Consider the following 20,028-nt stretch of genomic DNA (forward strand, 5'->3'; position numbering starts at 1 on the left):
GGCCCTCAGGCTCTGAGGAAAGGTGGGGAGACTCCCATGAAACTGAAAGGGTGGGTCAAATGATGCAGAGCAGATGCCCTGTAATTAGACGTTTGTCCTGCCATTAAGATAGGTCATTCAGATTGAAACATCCTTTCTAGTAATAACTCTTAATTCCGGGTGAGGACTTCCCTCACTTCCCATTTATATTCTCTAAGCAGTTTAGGGAGTAGTAAAAGTTTCTCAGGAGCCTAGAGGGCCTCAGTTGATTTCAGCTTGAAGTAATTCAAAAGGAGCACAGCTTGGAGTGGCCTGCTCGGAATCCCTCAGAACCCCAAACCCTCAGAACCCCACACTCTGTTTTCCCCCTGCTAGCCTTGCTTCCCACCCCTCTGAATCCTGGTCTGCAGCCAGGTATCCATCCTACTTCTCACGCCATCAGCAAAGGAATTCAAAACATTTTCTTCAAACAAGTCCTAGACATAGATTGCTGTTGGCATGGCGACTTTTCCACTTCCAGACTTTGCTCCACAACCAATCACTCTGGCATATGATTTAGATATATTTTTTTTTTTTTTTTGGTTTTTGGGCCACACCCGGTGACGCTCAGGGGTTACTCCTGGCTATGCGCTCAGAAGTCGCTCCTGGCTTGGGGGACCATATGGGATGCCGGGGGATCGAACCGCGGTCCATCCGAGGCTAGCGCAGTCAAGGCAGGCACCTTACCTTTAGCGCCACCGCCCGGCCCCTGATTTAGATATTCTGAAACCGTTTTTTTGTTTTTGTTTTTTTTTTTTTCTCAAAGAAACAGTAGGCCCATTTCCTTGACTGCTCTCATTAGCCTGCCAAAGTATCTGCTTGAAAGTGGTGGGTGGGATGGGAACAGAGGTCCACCCCAACCTCTGTGGACAGGGCATAAAGGGGGCACATGAGAACTATGGGCAGGAAGTCCTTTGGGGACCAGACATTGGAGCTGAGTTCCACACACAGAGAGCAGCCAATGAGGTTCACACACAAGAACTCCTTGACCAGAATGTCTCCGGTTTGTAGAGTTATAAAAGCATCAGGGCAGATTCCAGTAGCATGAGGGGTGGGGATGGGAGCGGAAGGAAGTAGGAGAAGGGAGTATTGGTTTTGGCATTGGCATTAGCTCAATAGGTGGCTCCTGGAGTGCCAATAGACACGGGCTCTCTGGAAACCCCAGCTATCCTCACCAATGGGGTTTGTAGCCTGTTACTTCTGTCCTGCTGTTGGCTTTCTGCCCTGTAGCCAGTGAGACCTGACCGGCCAGTTTCCAGATCAGAGCCAATTTTCTTCCTGGTTCTCACACCTTCAATCTGAGAGATTATGTAGTTCCCCTGTTCCTTGGACTGCAAAGGGATGTTGTTCTTTTGTCACAAACACCCAATGAAAGGTCTTTTCTCTCAAAGAGCAGCTTAGTAGCCAAGCTTATGGAAACAACTTAAGTAGTCATGAATGATTGAAGATGGGGGGAAAGCCACTAAGTTAATAACTTTAAAAAAAATCACATGCAAACTTGCCTTTTGACTTTGAGAATATTACTGTAGGTGACATCGTGCAAAGACAGTGGTGACATTAAGTGGCATTTTTCTTTCCCTTATGGCTGATTTCACTCTAATGATTTGTTTTTGTTTTTTTGTTTTGTTTTTGTTTGTTTTGGGGCCATACCCAGTGGTGTTCAGAGGTTACTTCTGACTCTGTGCTCAGAAATAGCTCCTGGCAGGCTCGGGGGACTATTTGGGATGCTGGGGGTCGAACCCTAGTCTATCCCAGGTCTACCACGTGCAAGGCAAAAGCCCTACCGCTCTACTATCACTCTGGGCCTCTATTTCTGGACAGGAAGGGTATTAAGTTGTGGGTGAAACCGGTAAGGAGGATACTTGTAAGCAACTTGACATTGGGTGATGATGACAGTGGAATACATGCAATTGCTGAGCTCAAATATTTTGTGCTGCACCTACATAATATTATAAACCAATGTCACCTCGATAGCACCTCGATTACTTAGGCTTATCAGATTTGCTTCTCAAATTGATGGTTTTCTTATCATTGAAATGTCTTCTTGGGCCAGAGAAATAGTATAGCAAGTAGGGTGTTTACCTTGCACACTGCCAACCCAGGTGATCCCCAGCTTCCCATATGATCTCCCAAGCACCTTGAGGAGTGATTCCTGAGTGCAGAGCCAGGAGTAACCCCTGAGCACCACTGGGTATGGCCCCAAAATTAAACAAAAAGTTCTTTTCTACTAAAAACTAAAGATCAGAAAAATTTTAAGTTCAGTTATTCTAATTGAGGGAAGGAATCAAAACAGTTAAATTTAGAAAACTGAAGGTTAGAATCAGAGGCTTCCCTTATCTCGAGGACCATTTTTCCCAACTAAGAAAAGCCTGCTCCTCTGGTGGAGTGGGGGTATCCAGCATCCAGCATTCTCCTCACCAGAGCCAGGTCTTGGTGAAAAACATCTGTTTTGCCTCCAAAGTCTCTGCTTTCATTTGCATTGAAGAAGCAAACATGGGCCTTTCTTCTATTTTTGAACTTTGTAATCCCTCCCAGGGATGTAGCCCACCTTTATGCTTCCTGAATAGTGGAGGGCTGGCATGGATATAAAGTCAGTACAGTGGGGCTAAGGTTGAGGGGAAGCACATGAGGCATCCCAGCATGTAATTGCTCATTCTTCAGTGTTATACAAGTGACTTCTCTCTGGTTCTGTCTGAAAGCTGGTGAGAGAACCTTCCAGAGGAGGTCTACTCATAGCTGGTCAACTTTGTCATAGGACGGGGTCCCATGAGAGGCATCTGCTAACTTTCACTTTCTCAAGTCTGGACTCACAGGTATTCCCTGTAGGAGGCAGATTACTACCCAGAAAGGTCAGCTCTAGGACTGCAGAGATGAGAAACAGAAGAGTCAAAAAGCAGTTGCCATGGGACAAGCCTGAAAAGAACTACCCTAGTAGGGGGCCAGATGGATGAGTCATAGGATTAGAACACATGTTTTGTTGGCAGGAAGTTCCATCCCTAGTCTTGTGGGGTCCTCTGAGCATTGCACCAACAGTGACCCCCTAAACACCATTACTGTGTATCCAGTCCTGTGTTCAGTACTTTGACCAGCCAACTTTGACCTAATGTTGACTTTCTGATGTGGTATGATCTTGGGCCAAACACTTGACGTCTCTGGGCCTTGGCTTCCTCATTAGTAAAATAAGAATATTAGAACCTACGTCAGAGAATCCCGAGGTTGATATCAGGTCATCTACACAACTCAGCAAGACAGGCTTGTAATGCTTGGCAGTCTCTGTGAATTAGTGGTTAGTGTTAACCAAACACTAACTAAAGGGTGGTTGTATCATTATTGCTTCATGGCTATTGAAGGGCTTCTGGTATCAAAGATGTCACATGCTGATGGTGTAAACAGTATGGATTGTCTCACGATTTTGGATGCTCTGACTCTTTGTTCCTGAGTTCTTGGTGCTGCTGGGTCACTTTCTCCTGAAAGCTCTGGGGGAGAACACTTTTATGCCTCTGCTGGTTTCCTGTGGCATCCCCTTCCTTCCTTCAAGGAAGGAAGTGTCTGTCTTTCCTCTCTGGTCAGCTTTCTTTTCCTTTCTGCAGTGTGTGTCCCTTATCCAAGCTTCCCCTTTGATTTTACAGCAGCTGTGAAACAAAACTGTCAGCCAGGTAGTTCAAACAGCCACCATTCTCACATTGGTGTCTGGTATGGGCGTTCCCTTTCCTGGGTCATGTCCTCACTTGGCACAAAGGGTTAAGAGGTTGCCTGGAGGTTCTCTTTTAGATCTCCTAATCCCAGTCATAAGAACCACACCCCCATGATGTACTCCTCCCTTTTCAAAGAGCCACCTTCAAGTACCATCACTGAGAATTAGGTTCCAATGCATGAATTTGGAGGGACAGAGACTGACATTCTATAGTAACTAGCCTATGGAAAAAGACGCCAATGATATTAGATTAAAAGCTACTCTACCCTTTCCTCTTTCTTTCCCTTCTTCCCTCCTTCCCTCCTTCCTTCCTTCCTTCCTTCCTTCCTTCCTTCCTTCCTTCCTTCCTTCCTTCCTTCCTTCCTTCCTTCCTTCCTTCCTTCCTTCCTTCTTTCATTTTTGTGCCACACCCCATAATGCTCAGGAGTTACTCCTGACTATAAAAAATAAAAAATAAAAAGCTACTCTAATGAACCCCCTTTTTCTTTGGGGGGGGAGACTACACTTTGCATTCCATTTCTAGCTCAGTGTTTAGGGGTTTCTCTGTCATCTTGGCGCTGATCACTTTCAGTTCAGTGCTGTCAGGGATCTGTCATGACTAAATATGTTATTGGGGGCAGAAGGTTTGAACCAGGGCTCCCATGTGCTCCAGCCTTGGAGCTATCTCCCCATTCCCTTTAATGACCCTTTTTAGACTAGATTACCATATTTTTGTTCCATAACGCGCACAGTTTTTAGATGCTCACCTTCCCTGCACTTAGGCTTCAGCTCCAGGTGGCATTTGCTCCATAAGATGCATCTTTTGGGGGAATAGGTGCATCTAATGGTAAGAAAAATATAGTACTTTTCAAAGACCCTGTTTCCAAAATATGACCATATTCTGTGAACCCCAGGGTTAGGTCTTCAACAGATCTTGAAAGGATTTAGTTTGCTCCAATGTAAGGTTTAAATATTTGCTCAAAATCATGCAACTTGTTGGCAATGACCTTGGGAGCTACAGTCCAGGATAATTTGATGGCAAATTCCATATTATACTATGTGGAAAGCCCCACTACTCCTAAACCACCGCTGGATTGGAAAAAAGAATCATGAAAGACATTCTGAACCTGTTTTGGTTTGGTTTTTGTTTTTTGGTGTTGATGAAATTTTCTCTTCTTTCTCCCAAAGCCTGTCTGCTCCAAGCTGAGCTAGTAAACTATGAAAGAGTCAAAGAATATTGCCTCAAAGTCCTGAAGAAGGAAGGGGAAAACTTCAAGGCCCTCTACAGGTCTGGTGTGGCCTTCTACCACCTTGGGGACTATGACAAAGCACTCTATTACCTAAAAGAAGCCAGGACTCGACAGCCTACAGGTAAGGCAGTAACTAGACTTTCTAACCAGCAGCCCTCTTTGGCAGGGCCTTCTCAGTGTGGTGGGTGGCTTTTAAGGGCTGGCAAGGCCAGGTAGGAGATGGAATGTCAGACAGGTATGCTCTGGGACCTAGAATGAGGAGACCACTTGGTTCCTTTGCCTGAGGTCTGGGTTCTGGAGTGCTTGGGCACCAGTTATCTCCAAATCAAATATGGAATCTCTGTGTCTTCCCACCCAGAATCTAGCCCTCTTCATTTACTTGGTTTGTGTATAATAATGAATTTCTTTTCCTGTATGCCCAGCTTCCTTCCTTCCTTTCTCCCTCCTTTCTCGTTCCCTCCCTTTCTTCCTCACACCCAGATCTGCTGGGTTGGAGACTATTTCCCATTACATTTGTCCCATATCTAAAGCTCCTTGAACTATCTCTGTGGCCCACATTTCTTAATTATTTTAGGAGTAGAAATGCCTTTATTTTTATATATGTTGATTTGTCCTCTGCAATGAATAATATTCCCCCAACTATCCCACAAGGGACTGAGGGCTAAGAGCTGGGTTCACAAAACTTCATGAAACACCTGCTCTTAGCCAACACTATTCTGGATGCTGGGCCTGGTGGGCTTTGACTATTCAATAGCATTTACTGCTATTCCTGGCAGCAAATGTCCCAGGATTTCTGCACCTTCTTTCTTTGATGTGTGTAGAGTTGGTCAGTTATTTCAAGTCATTACCTACTGTATCCCTGAAATTTAATGAGAATAATTGGGAGTAAATTCCCTCAGTATGTGGTAAGAAAATGAAGAAGCAAAATCATCTTAAACTCTTAAAAAAACTCATATGGGGCCAGGAGACAGTACAGTTAGAACACCCAACCCAACTGAGGTACAATTCCTCATACTACATGGTCTCCATATGGGACCTCAAGCATTGTGGGGATGACCTGGGTGATCTCTGGCACTGCTGGACCCAAGCAGCATCTCATCCTCCAGATATTGCATTGGTTGGCTGAGAATCATATGTAGAAGTCCCTGGCCTCCTAGGCACAACTTCTGAGACTCAACCCACCCCCCCAAAATGTGTTCAATTAATATCTATAGACCATTTAGTTAAGCACGCTTCATCTTACCTCTTTTGGTCCTGTTTGGGTCCTCACAGAAATTTGAGGCAGGCTTGAGATATAGATGCACCATTTTCCTAGTAGTCTACTTATATCCAGACCTAGATGACATTTAGGCTATCTGAATCTCTCGAAGACCCAATGGATGACACATACCTTGTGGTACTGGCATGCATGTTAACTGAAGGGGTGATGATTGGAAAAACAAACAAACAAAAACCAACAACAGTAACAAAAAAACACAACAGGATGCAAAGTTGGTATGCTAAAAAAATGTTGGCTGATTTTTGCAAAGGAAAAACGGAGTCTTGCTGAGGCATAACTCCATGTGAACCTCAGCCAACTGTGCTCCAGGAACTGCTACACAGAAATGTGGAAAGAACCTTCCTCTCAATCTCTTTTGTGCCAGGGTCACCATTAACAGTCCAAGTTTACACATGGCCACCATGAGTGGTCCATGTGGTTATGTGGTCTCCATGACTAGTCCATGCGGTAACCCTGAGTGGTCATCCTGAATGGTTCACGCGGTCACCCTGGGTGGTCACGTGGTCCCCATGAGAGGACTGGCACCATGAGGGACTGATTGCTCTTCCGGCCACCACAGATGGGCAGAAAGGTGCTTGTTCATGTTCTGATCATGATCAGAAGCCTATTCATGATCTGCAAGCGCAACTTTCACTTGACTCTGTTCCCCTCCTCAGGTGTGGCTAAGGCTTCTCTCTCTCTCTCTCCCTCTACTCACAGATACCAACGTGATTCGGTATATCCAGCTGACAGAGATGAAGCTCAGCAGATGCTCCCAGAGAGAGAAAGAAGCCATGTAATGAGAACCCCCTCTCTCGAGCTCCACCGCGCCTGCACTGGGACATCCATGCACCCCTGGTGGAGAGTCCATCTCTGGGTTCTCTTCCTTTCACACACCCCCTTCTTCTGACTCCCTCTTGTTCTGTTGCCCCTCATCTCTTTGTCTACTGCCAGTGTGAAAAGGATAGGTGCACATTTTGAATCTAGTGGGTGTCCCTAGTCACGGAGCATCCCTTCTTCAGTAGGTCAGCTCCCAAAAGGGCCTCGCTCCTATAGGGACCGCTGGAAAGGACTCTCCCAGGTTGAGGCTTTGACTTTGGCCCATGTAGCTTTTGTCAAAGATAGAGCCTGGCAGTGAACCACAAGGTACAAAGCTAACAAGCTGGACCCTATCCTGACAGACCAGAGCATCTAAAGGCAACCCAGGGATACAGCTGACCCCAGAAATGTCAGTCAAACCTGACTCAGTACACTGGATTTTCCCCCTCAGCCCTGGTAGCCTCACCCCTTGCCTCCTCCTCTCACTTGCTGGCATGTGCTTTCTTCTCTCCCCAGCAGGGTTCTGAGACCCTGCCAGGGTTCACATGCCACTGAAGCCCACGCTCAGTGCCCTGTAATGACCACACATACCATTCCTCCCACCCAACACGCAGCTGTGACCAAGAAGGGCAGGGAGAGAGGATATCTAGGGGACACTGGCTAGATGGGCATGTTGAACTGTGGACTTAAGCAGTGCAGATAAAAGGGATCAAGAGGCAGCAATTCCTGTCATTTCTGTCAGAAGCAACCCACCCCTTCACTCTCACTCCTGCCCTTCACTCTCAATAGAGCCACTTACAGCCAAGCAGGATGAGATTTCTTCCAAAGCAGTGGCCATTTGTCCAATGGTACACAATGTTGGCTGCTGCTTTTGTGCTTGTAGAGTAGGCTGGGATTGTGGAGACAGCCCAGGGTCTTGGCATTGTGGGAATTTGTACAGATGAAATTATCTGGACTCAAGCACATAGAATGGGTTCAACACGTATTTGTTGAATGAATAAATAATGACTGCAGACTGGCTCTCCTGCCTTAAACTAATTTTATCCCAGCCTAGTCTCCTGATAGCTATGCTCTTTACGCTACGCCATGTTGTTTCTGTCAAATAAGAACCATTTACCGAGGGCTCATTTTTTAGGTTTTTTTTTTTTTTTTTTTTTTTTTTTTTTTGCCTGTCATTGTCATAGACAATGTGTAGGACATAGTTATAGTCCTTGTCTCTGAGGCGGCGGAAGAGTTTAGAAAGACTCGTATGAGGTTCTTACTAATGACACCTTTAATTTATATAATGCTTTAAACTTTTCAAGGCACTTTTATGTATTTTTGTGTGTGATTAGTGAAAGAGACAATATTGTACAAATGATATACAGATGCAATAATGTTAATAGTTAGCATTTATTAAATGCACTATCCTCTGATTTGTACATGTATAAGCTCATTTCTTACATACAGTTACCATAGGATATACTTTTGAAGGATAAGAAAAGCAAAAATAAACAAGTCTCCCCAGGTTGCTTGACCTTCAGTGGAAAAGCCAGGATTTAAACTAGTTCTCTCTGACTCCAGAGCTCTGGCTGCCGCTCTTCAATAGAGTGTAATGAGGAGTCACAATCATTCGAGAGAATGATGGGTATTGAGTTGAAAGTCTTGCTTGTATTAGTTGGTTGGTACATGGGCTGCCACTTGTATTTTGTCCAAAGCCAAAAAGATCCCTAATTCCAGACACAGTAATGGTCAGAGCAGTGACAGCCAGAAAAAGACAGCTGAGATCCAGCAGTTATTTCTGGGTATTTAGTCTTCTTACTGATAGGACCAGCATGTATCCAAACAACCTCCGTACTGTTGCTCACCCCATGCCCAGTGTCAGTAAAGAGTCACAATTATAGACAGAGCTGGAAAGGAAGCTCAGAGTTAATTATGGGTTATTTGTTTAATCAGAGCCTCTACTGCTATGAATCCAATCACAGCTCTAGACCCAGAGGCCGGAGTGAAGAATAGAGACTCACACAATACCTCAGAGTCTTACAATAGGCTACAAGTAAGCTCTAGAAATCCACAGGGACCTATATTTGTTTGTTTCTAGTTCACTCTCCAGAGAAGCGGAAAATGATAACACTGATGAGCTGCCCCATACCCCTACCCCTACTATAGCCTTCTTTCGCCTGTCTTATTGCAAAATTACTTCCCAAGGCCCTAGCTAAGACCATCCTATAGCAAAGGTAACTGCAAAAGGTAATGATCCCAAGCCTCCAGCCCAGAAAGTCTGTGGGTTGGAAAACTGCTTGGAGATGAGGTCAGAAGGTGGCCTACGAAATGCAATCCAAATAAGCAGGATTTGCCTTTGGTCTTCATGTCAAAAATAGGAAGGACTTCTCCCTGACAGAAAGCTGGAAAGAGATCTTGCCTAAGGGGGGCGAGGTGGAGCAGGGATGGACAAATGGGGAAAGACTATTGCACCCCCACTCCCACACACAGAGAACCAACAAGCTTAGTGATGTAAAGACTACTTCTCAGAACTCACTATGACCCAAAGTTTAAGAAGTCCATAGAAAAAAAATTGTCTGGAAGAACTGATTGGTGTTTGGGGTGTTAGGATGGATTTTTCTGTGCATTTGATCAACAGACTTTGGAGTGCTGGGAAACAAAATCAGGTCTGCTTACCTTGAAAAATTTCCACTCCATCTCCCCCAGCCTCCTTCCCCTTCTCCCCAATGGGGGCCTGGTTTCATTGCACATCTTGTTTGCACATCAAACTGCTGAGACCTGGATCTGAACTCCTTTGTCATCTCCCACTTCGATTTTTGGATTTTTGTTCATCAACTTTTGGGGGACAAAATTGACTTTTCATTCTCATAAAAGGTTCATGTGTATACTTTGGGGAGGGTGCAAAGAAGACAAACTCCAATATATAAATAGTCCTACCACCAGGATAAACATTGTGACCCTTTGGAATATATCTCTTGGTTCTTCTTGGTATAACTGTCCACATGCACGCGCACAATTTTTTTAAAACCAAACAACGGATAAAATGTATATACTCAACTACCTTTTCAAGATGTGAATATTTTAGAATATGTCACACATGCACAAATGCAAACATTTTAAAAACGTGTTGCGGTAAGAAGTCTTGTTGCTTCTGGCCCTATCTGCCCATAGCTGTTTTTTCTCCAATTGCTGATCTATCTTTCCAGAGTCATTTAAGCATTTTCCAACTTCTGTGAACGTATATTCTTTTGTTACTCGCCAATGGTAGCCCATGGGATACATTTCCACCTCGCGTGACTATACTTCCTTGATCCTGAACATAATGTGTTTTGTGTGTCTTCCATTTTTTCATACTTAGCAGCATCTTTGTTACTTAGAGGGACACATTTTCATTTGGCATCTCAGCTCCCCCCGTGGTGATTATTTCATTTGTTCCCAACTTTATTGTAAATAACGTTGCAACAGACATTCCTATGGCTAAATTTTGCACACACCGACCACTAGTCCCTGAGGATAAAAACCCAGCAAGAAAATTGCTTGGCTATATTTAAGAATTATGATGTATGTTGCCAACTGCCTTCCAGAACGTTTGTACCAGAGCAATCTCCTATTTGCAGCCCTAAGAGCTCCTTCTTTGCACTTAGAGTCCTCATGGGCATGATGAATTACCAAATCTTTACCAATTTGATAGGAAGATAAGAGCATGTGACTGTAATTTGATCTTGCACTTCTTTGACTAGTGAATAACAGCTCATATACTTTTTAATCACTTGTACTGACTTATTTGATATTAGTATGTTTATTATCAATGTGTAATTTTACTAAGAATATCTTTTTGTCAAGAAACATTGCAGGTATGCTTTCAAGTGCTTTGCTTCTTTCAAAACTTCTGTTAATGGTGCTTTTTGACATACATAAATTCTTAATTCTGCAATTAATTTGTTCCTCTGTTGCCAGCTTTCTTTGCCCATCTTCCATCCTCCCGTTTATTATAGGTTGACCCCTTCTCTACTACAACCAGTGATGTCTTGCCATAGTGTAACATCTCTAGTGCTTCTCATCCCATTTAGGATAAAAAGGCCAAGTGTGAAACATAAGACTCAGGAGGGGTCTTATATGGGTTTGTTTTAGGGTTTGTGTGTGTGTGTGTGTGTGTATGTGGGTGTGTGTTGGTTTGGGGACCACATCTGGCAGTTGTCAGGGGTTATTCCTGACTCTGCTTAGAAATTACTCCTGCAGGGCCAGAGCAATAGCACAACAGATAGCACTGCCAATCCATGTTTGATTCCTGGCATCCCATATGTTCCCCCCGAGTCTGCCAGGAGTGATTTTTGAGAGAAAAGCCAGGTGTAATCCCTGAGTGTCACTGGGTGGCCCCAAAAAACAAAGAGAAACAAATAAGTGTGCAGGAACCATATGGGATGCTGGGGATCTAACCCAGGATGACAGTGTGCAAGGCATACACCCTGTCTGTCCCAACAGAGGGGTTTTTATTTTTCTTTTGAGGCCACACCCAACAATGCTTAGGGACAACTCCCAGTGGTGCACGAGTGACAGAGATTAAACTGAGGGTTCCCAGACAAAGCACATGCTCCAGCCCTTTGAGCCATTTCCCAGGACCCACATAAGATATTAATATTATTTTCCCCACTGATTGTCCAGGCTCACTTTTTGGTCCTCTCTTTTCTTTCTTCTCTTCCTTCTTTCTTTCTTTCTTTCTTTCTTTCTTTCTTTTTCTTCTTTCTTTCTTTCTTTCTTCTTTCTCTTTTCTTTCTCTTCTTTCTTTCTTTTCTTTTCTTCTTTCTTTCTTTCTTTCTTTCTTTCTCTCTCTCACTCTCTCTCTCTCTCTCTTTCTTTCTTCTCTCTCTCTCTTTCTTTCTTTCTTTCTTTTTTTCTTCTTCTTTCTTCTTTCTTTCTTTCTTCTTTCTTTCCATCCCTTTCTTTCTTCTTTCTTTTTCTTTTTTCTTTTCTTTCTTTCTTTCTTCTTTCTTTCTTTCTTTCCTTTCTTTCTTTCTTTCTTTTCTTTCTTTCTTTGTTCTCTTCCTTCTTTCTTCTTTCTTTCTTTCTTTCTTTTCTTTCTTTCTTTCTTTCTTTCTTTCTTTCTTTCGGGTCACACCCAGCAGCACTCAGAAGTTACTCCTGGCTCTACACTCAGAAATTGCTCCTGGCAAGTTCGGGGGATATTTGGGGTACCAGGATTGAACCACCGTCCTTATGCATGCAAGGCAAATGCCCTACCTCCAAGCTATCTCCCCATCCCCTATTTTTGGTGGGGGGGGGGTCACACTAGGCAATGCTCAGGGGTTACTCCTGGCTCAGAAATTGCTCCTGGCATGGGATGCCAGGATTCAAACCACCATAGTCTTGGATTGGCTATTTCTGGCAAATGCCCTACCACTGTGCTATCACTCTGGCCCCTTTGGTCCTCTTTCTAAGATGGCCAACATTCATTGATGCACACTATTATGATTCCTGAGCCCATCATCCTAAATCTCTGGGTTTTTCCATCTTTATATGCTTTTATTGGTGTTCCCTTTGCCTTGTTGACCTATTGTATGTCTTGCTAACCCTTAACCTCTCCATCTACACTCCTAAAACAACACATATCTAGTTCTACTGAGCATTTGCGATAACAAATTGGAATTTCTATTCATGTTTATATGTCCCACTACCTGGGTGCTCTTTGATTACTGGTTTGTATTTTTGCAACCAGAATATCCATAAAAATGCCTAGCACATAGTACATGCTCAGTAACTTGAAAACTGAGTCTGGAATGAAGGTTTCAGCAGCAAATATTACTTGAAGTGAATGGATTAAATCTGTGCTTGTTAGAAATGAAGAAATTCTAGAAGATACTGATTAGGAGAGAAACCATGTGTTCTAGTTAGCACTTCTAAAAAAATGTCAGAATCACTTGAACTTTAAAAAAAAATTGTTTCCGATTCTGGGGCTGAGTGATGGTGCAAGTGGTAGGGCGTTTTCCTTGCACAAGCTGACCTAGAACGAACCACGGTTCGATTCCCTGGCATCCCATATAGTCTTCCGAGCCAGGAGCGATTTCTGAGCGCATAGCCAGGAGTAACCCCTGAGCATCACCAGGTGTGGCCAAACAACCCCCCCCCCCAAAAAAAGTTTCCAATTCTGAGTTAAAGTCATTGAATCAGGATCACAAGGATAATGTTCAAGTCATTGAATCAGGATCACAAGGATAATGTTCAAGATACTCTGCTAGGGGCCAGAGAGATAGCATGGAGGTAAGGCGTTTGCCTTTCATGCAGGAGGTCATCAGTTCGAATCCCGGCGTCCCATATGGTCCCCCGTACCTGCCAGGAGCTATTTCTGAGCAGACAGCCAGGAGTAACCCCTGAGCACCGCTGGGTGTGGCCCAAAAAAAAACAAAAACAAAAATAAACATCTTTTATTTAAAATACCTTCATTATAACACCCTGATTTACCAAGTTCGTAGTATAGTCATTTTAGGCATTAAATGTTCAAACACCAATCCCACTCTTCCCTTCACCATTGTCCCCAATTTCCCACCCATTATCCTTTGCAGGCACAAACAAATTTACTTCATATTGTTTGTTACAACACGAAGGCAAACAAAATTATCAAAACTTAGATCAACAAGGGCCAATTTGAAATAATTGTTGTGTCTCTCCATAGTGTTACTATAGCCAGTGTCTACAAATTTCCTGGTCTGTGGTTGGTGCTAGCTAAGCTGTGTTACTGTTTAGGTTTACTGAGTTTGGTAGTTTTCTATGGAACTTTTCCATCAGATTTCCTGATTTTGAGGTGTAGTGCACCTACTTGTAATTGTATAGTTCAGGATCTATAGATATGAAACAAATTTGATGACTTACCACATTAATAAGGTCAAGTTGTGAAGTTGGTTTATTTATTTCTTTTTTGTTTGTTTGTTTGTTTTTGGGCCACACCCAGCGGTGCTCAGGGGTTACTCCTGGCTGTCTGCTCAGAAATAGCTCCTGGCAGGCACGGGGGACCATATGGGACACCGGGATTCGAACCAACCACCTTTGGTCCTGGATCGGCTGCTTGCAAGGCAAACGCCCGCTGTGCTATCTCTTCGGGCCCAAAGTTGGTTTATTTCTACCAAAGGGTGTTGGATATAGTGGTGAGCTGCTGTGGTTTCAAGCAGAAAGGGAAATTTGCTCACAAATCATTCTGAAAAGGCTCCAGATATGTATCAGCTTGAACCAGACTAACTGGGAAGATTCAGTGGCCATCATTTTCTTTTGGAGCTTAGTAGAAGAGCAAGGCTATTTTATTTTGAGGCTTTTCTGTTGATCAAGTAAGATTACTAAGTAAGAAAGAAGCTATTGCTGAAGCAGACCAGTTCTCTATGTAAAGTCTTATGACCTGTGGTGTGACTGTGTGGAACTTTGTAGTTTTGTTGAATACTAGCTCTGATGGAGGACGTAGGAGAAGGGCCTTCTAAGGAGTGCTCAAAATCTCTGGTATGAATTTAACAATTCAGTATTTAGGTCTGGCAATATAATGCTGCTCAGGCCCTGTGGTGTTGGGGGCCACCAGTATTATACCTATCAATGCTCAGGTGACCAGGGGTGTCCAGCACCAAACTTGGGGTCTCCTTTGAACTGTCTACATGTCCCACCTTTGTTTGATTCCTTGGATTTTCTTTTTTATGGGGGGGGGGGTGAGGCACACTCAGTGGTGCTCAGGGGCTAATTCCTTGCTCTGTGCTCAGGAATGTTTATATGAAGGGTCAGGATTAAACCCAACTTGCCAACATGCAAGGCAAGCATCTTAAGCCCTGCACTCTCTATCTGGCCCTGAATTCTGATTTTCTTTGATAATGAATGACATAATTCTTTTCTTAAAAAATAATTTTATTGAAACACTGTAAGATACCATTACAAAGTTGTTCATGAATGAGTTTTTTTTCTTTTTCTTTTTTTCTTTTGGTGTTTGGGCCAGACCCCACTGATGCTCCGGGGTTACTCCTGGCAGACTCAGAGGACCATATGGGTTACCAGGGATTGAACCTGGGTTTGTCATTCACATGCAAGGCAAATGCCCTGCCACTGTGCCCTCTCTCTGACCCCTCATCAATGAGTTTCAATGGGTAATGACATAATTTTTTTTTCTGGGCCACACCTAACAGTCCTCAGGGGTTACCCTTGGCTCTGTACTCACAAATCACTCAGGCTCAGAGGACCATAGGGATGCCAGGGATTGAACCCAGGTCAGCCATATGCAAGGCAAATACCCTATCCACTGTGCTATCACTCTAGGCCCAATAATGACAAAACTTTTTTTCTAAGAAGGTAGAAAATTTTATTGGAGGTAGAAAGTTTAATGAAAAGTGGAGGAGAAAGGAGAAGAAACTCCCCAAGTGGAGAGGAACTTAGCGAATGACTAAATTAATGTGAGGGATTTTATAGGAAAACTGAGTCTTTGTATAGGCTTTCGACGGCTCTTTACATTTCTTACCAATTGATAAGAATATTACCAAAAAACTAAGTATCTCTAGGGTGGTCTGGCTATTCTGAGTCCTTTGGCATTGTCTTATGCCTTGCATTTTATTTTAGTCTCCTAGTGAGCCTAAATTCAGAGGCAGAATATTATGGTTTTAGGAGATTACAGGAATGTTTTAAAAACGTGCTCATAGCAGCTGGCAAGGGGAAATTGAGGCTTCCTCTTTCATTGCCTCCTCTCAAAGATGAAACCCTGACTGCAGTCAGGGAATGGAGAGTCAAATCCATTAGGCTACCTCTTGCTGACTTTTGGGTGCTACATAGGGCCCAGTGCAGTAAAGGTAAATGATAGAACAATTTTTTAATAATTTTTATTGTGATCAAAGTGAATTACAAGTCTTTCACAGTAATATTTAAGGAACATAGTGACAAAGAATTAGGGCCATTCTCACCACCAGTGTTGTCCTCCCTCCACCCCTGTTCCCAGCATGCCTTCCCTTTGCCCCTTGGATTGCTATTGTAGGAGATCTCCTTTGTGTAAAGCTTGCTGTAGATTGGGTATCAATTCTGGTGTCTTTGACTTTGGGTTTGGTGCTTAAGACTGATTTTTTAATTTTTGTTTTTGTTTTTGGATCACACCTGGTGGCACTCAGGGGTTACTCCTGCTCTGTACTCAGAAATTGCTCTCCTGGTAGGCACAGGGGAACATATGGGATGCCGGAATTTGAACCATCGTCCATCCAGGACTGACTGCTTGCAAGGCAAACGCCTTACCGCTGTGCTATCTCTCTGGCCCAAGTCTGATCATTTTTTATTTCCATTCTATGTTCATACAACTGGTCGTTCCTCTTAAAACGATATGGGAGAATACAAAAACACCCATCCTGGGGCCAGATATGAGTAAAGGGCTTCAATGTATGAAGCTCATAGTTCCTTCTTTCTCTTTCTGTCTGTCCAGACTCTGCATTCAGGAATTACTCCTGGCAATGTTGGGGGGGGGGGGCATATGGGATGCCCTACCCACTGTACTGTCTCTCCAGCCCCAGTAGTTCCATCTCTGATACTTAATGAATCTCCAAGCACCACCAAGAGTGACCCCTAAGCACTGGGATGGAACCTTCCCAACACTGAGGCAGGTATGCCCCTCAAAACAACAACAACAACAACAACAACAAAACATTAAAAAACTAAAACCAAGAGATACCTGTTTATCTGGGATGGAACTTAGTGGTCGAGTGCTTGCCTTGCATGTATTAGGCCATGAGTTTGATTTCCAGCACTGGATGATAAAACAAAAAGTAAAATAATATGTGTCTCTGGGCTGGAGAGATAGCACAGCAGTAGGGAGTTGGCTTTGCATGCAGCCACTCCAGGACGGACAGTGATTCGAATCCCAGCATCCCATATGGTCCCCTGAGCCTGCCAGGAGTGATTTCTGAGCTCAGAGCTGGGAGTAACCCCTGAGCACCGCTGAGTGTGACCCAAAACAAACAAACAAACAAAAAGAATAAGTGTCTCTACCCAGCACTTGATATAAGGATGCACAGAGCATGTGCTTTTTTCCTTCTACTCCCAACCCCACCCATGGCTCACCTTCAGCATTCCCGTTCTGCTCTGAGAGGAAAAAAAGTGTTCCCATGCCCTCCTGCCTCCTCCACATACATAGCAGAGCCTGCACTGCAACCACCTGGCTTCATTTGGGGTTTCAGAACCTAACATATTCTAGTCTTATTCAAGGAGAAGCTGGGTTTCTTCCTACAAGCTTTCCCAGAGGCCAGAAGCTTCTGCCATGCCAGAAGTGCCTGAGTTGGGCAGAGTGGTCATTGCCCCATCTCCTGATATCTGGCAGACTGAACACATGCTTCAGGGGCAGGAGAGACCAATGTGTGAGGCCACTTGGAGCTGCCCCTGCTTCCTGCTCCTGATATTCAGTCCCCAAGATTCCAGGCTGGCAGTACAGACAGAAAATACATTTAGTCCATCAGGCATGTCAGTGGGAATGACCACATCAGCATGAAAAACCCCATTCTAAATGGACTGAAATTGGATTCTATTAAAAACCATACTAAGCAAGGCCCTTGGCTATTAATATTTACGATGACATAAAGAAGAGGAAGGAGATAGAGGCCCCTGTCAAAAGCCTGAGGATCTCAGCTGTTCCACTGAATTTCTCGTCTGGAAATAAGTCTACATTTAAAGGCTAGATTGTTCAGGTGGTGGATGTGGGTTGGAACACGATAAGCATGAAATTCAATAACAGTATTTGGGAATGATGGTGCCTCAACAAAAAATCAGAGGAAAAAATTTAAAGCTAGATTTTCCCTATTTACAAACAACATCTCAAGAAATTGTAGGACTGGAAGGCTATAAAAACTCAATAGAGTCATCTTTCATCTTATGAATGAAGAAACAAAATCATAAAAGCTAAATGACTTCTTCAAGGTCACAAGCCAGGATGTGACAGGCCAGAACTGGAACTCAGATCAGCTTCCCATTGAAAAAGATATGCTGATTCTTTTTTAAAGTGTAAAATTATTCTGAGCAAAGATCAGATTATAGGACGCATTTGTTCCTGCACTCATGTTTGTCATTGCAGGCATTTCAGTATATATAAGTGATTCAATGTTTGGCAAGCTACTGTCTCTGCTTGAAAAATACAGGGAAGAAAGAAGAGAAGATAGGCAATTTCAAACCTGCTGTGAATATTGTATGCACACCAACAGCTTACAAAGAGGAGCATCTGGAGCCATTCTGGAGAGACAGGGAGGATCCCCAAGGAGTTGTTTGAAGGGTGGGACAGAAGTGCAACTTGAGGGGAGCGTCTAGGGTAGTACCAATGGCTCCTTTTCATGGTCTACTGTGAAAGGATTTGAGGTGGTCATCCTGAGATGCCATATTTTGTTTGTTGCTCAGGGGACAATATGGAGTACTGGGTATGAAATTTGGGTTGGCCACAAACAAGGCCACAAACCTTATCTGTGGTACTACTGCTTGAGCCTCAAAGTTGCTTTTTTTTTTTTCTTTTTTCTGATCTTTCATGCTTTGACTCAGACTCTGTGTGTGTGTGTGTGTGTGTGTGTGTGTGTGAGAGAGAGAGAGAGAGAGAGAGAGAGAGAGAGAGAGAAGAGAGAGATAGAAGAGAGAGAGAATTGGACTCAGATCCTCACATGCTAGGCATATGCTCCACCTTCAAGCCACACCTCAGTCTCACTCTTACTGTCCTTTGGTCAGGGCTATTGTTACAAAAAGCCATGTAAAGGGAATTTAATTCTCTCTGAAGATCAGGGACAAGACATGTTATCTCTGAGGGCACTAAAAAAAACTTTGAGACTTGTCATTTCCAAATCTGAAGAAAATTCTAGACAAGAGTATCAGAAAATGTCACTCCAGAGACAAAAGTTCTGAGATTCTCAGACCTACTCCATTATTTTTTTTGTTCATTTTGTTTCTGTTTCGTTTGCTATTTTTTTGTCTGTTTGTTTATTGGGCCACATCTGGCAGTGCTTAGGTATCACTCCTGGTAAGGCTTGGGAAAATATATGATCTGGGTTGGCCATGTAAGGCAAATGCCATACCTACTAGTACTATATACTCTTTCTGCTCCCCAAAGTGACTTTTCCAGTAACAGAAAGTGTTTTTGAAATGCAAATAAAGGGAACAATAGAGTATCTCCACATTGGATTTTTCTCTTACTGTACAGTACTACTTCCATTCCATTGAATGCTCCATTCAATGTGATTATATTGATTTCAGCCTTTTCTGAGTGCTTTCTGTGAGTTCTTTAATCTTAAATCCATCATCCTGGTTTGGCTCATTTCTCCAACTTTACACCATCTATGAATTTGATTAAATTTTTTTTCTGGTCTAAATCCAACATCTTAGATAATAAGGACAAAAAAAACTGCTTATAAAACAAAAACAAAGAAGGAGTCCTTACAGCCCTTACCACCATTCCTTTGCAGGGTCAAGTTTGTGTTCATTGGGAGACAATAAACACAGTAGAAGCTTGGGTAGAAGCAGGCCTGGGGAAGCATCTGTGTTGATAGTAAGTACTAAGTTTTGCAGAAAGGGAGGTAGACAGACACATTCTAGAGAGAGGGCAGTATTTCGGTATCAGGAATCAGTGGCTTAACCACAGAGGTGCAGGGAGGAAAGGGACATTCATATGGGGAGAATGAAGGCCAAATCAGGCATCCTTAATTCATGACCATAAAGATTTTCTCAAGATCATTTTGGGGATGGAGAGATAGCATAGTGGTGGGGCGTTTACCTTGTAAGTGGCAGACCCAGGACTGACACTGGTTTGAATCCTGGCATCCCAAATGGTTCCCTGTGCCTGCCAGGAGCGATTTCTGAGCACAGAGCCCTGAGCACCACCGGGTGTGGCCCAAAAACAAAAACAAACAAAAAAAATACACTTGAGGATCCCTGGGACAAAGTTACCATTGTCGTTAACTTGGTTACCAACTTATTGGTAGGTTTGGTTTTATGTTTTGGTAAGTCCTAAATGGAAGCTGGCTGCTTATAAGGGAAGTTATTTCCCTAGATATAGAATTTACTAAGAGTTT

The 20,028-nt window shown here is 43.4% G+C and overlaps 1 protein-coding gene across 1 annotated transcript in view; it reads left to right on the forward strand.

The window, feature by feature from the left end:
• The window catches only part of TTC9 (tetratricopeptide repeat domain 9), a 47,159-nt gene extending 36,221 nt beyond the window's left edge, over window positions 1-10,938 (forward strand). Inside the window, exons 2-3 of the mRNA XM_049770500.1 lie at window positions 4,880-5,062; window positions 6,920-10,938. Coding sequence (XP_049626457.1) covers window positions 4,880-5,062; window positions 6,920-6,999 — 263 coding nt within the window. The 3' untranslated portion in view covers window positions 7,000-10,938. The remainder of the gene's footprint in view (window positions 1-4,879; window positions 5,063-6,919) is intronic.
• Window positions 10,939-20,028: the final 9,090 nt, after the last annotated feature.

Source organism: Suncus etruscus, chromosome 3 (genome assembly GCF_024139225.1).
Source record: "Suncus etruscus isolate mSunEtr1 chromosome 3, mSunEtr1.pri.cur, whole genome shotgun sequence".
In the NCBI taxonomy this organism is placed as follows: Eukaryota; Metazoa; Chordata; class Mammalia; order Eulipotyphla; family Soricidae; genus Suncus; species Suncus etruscus.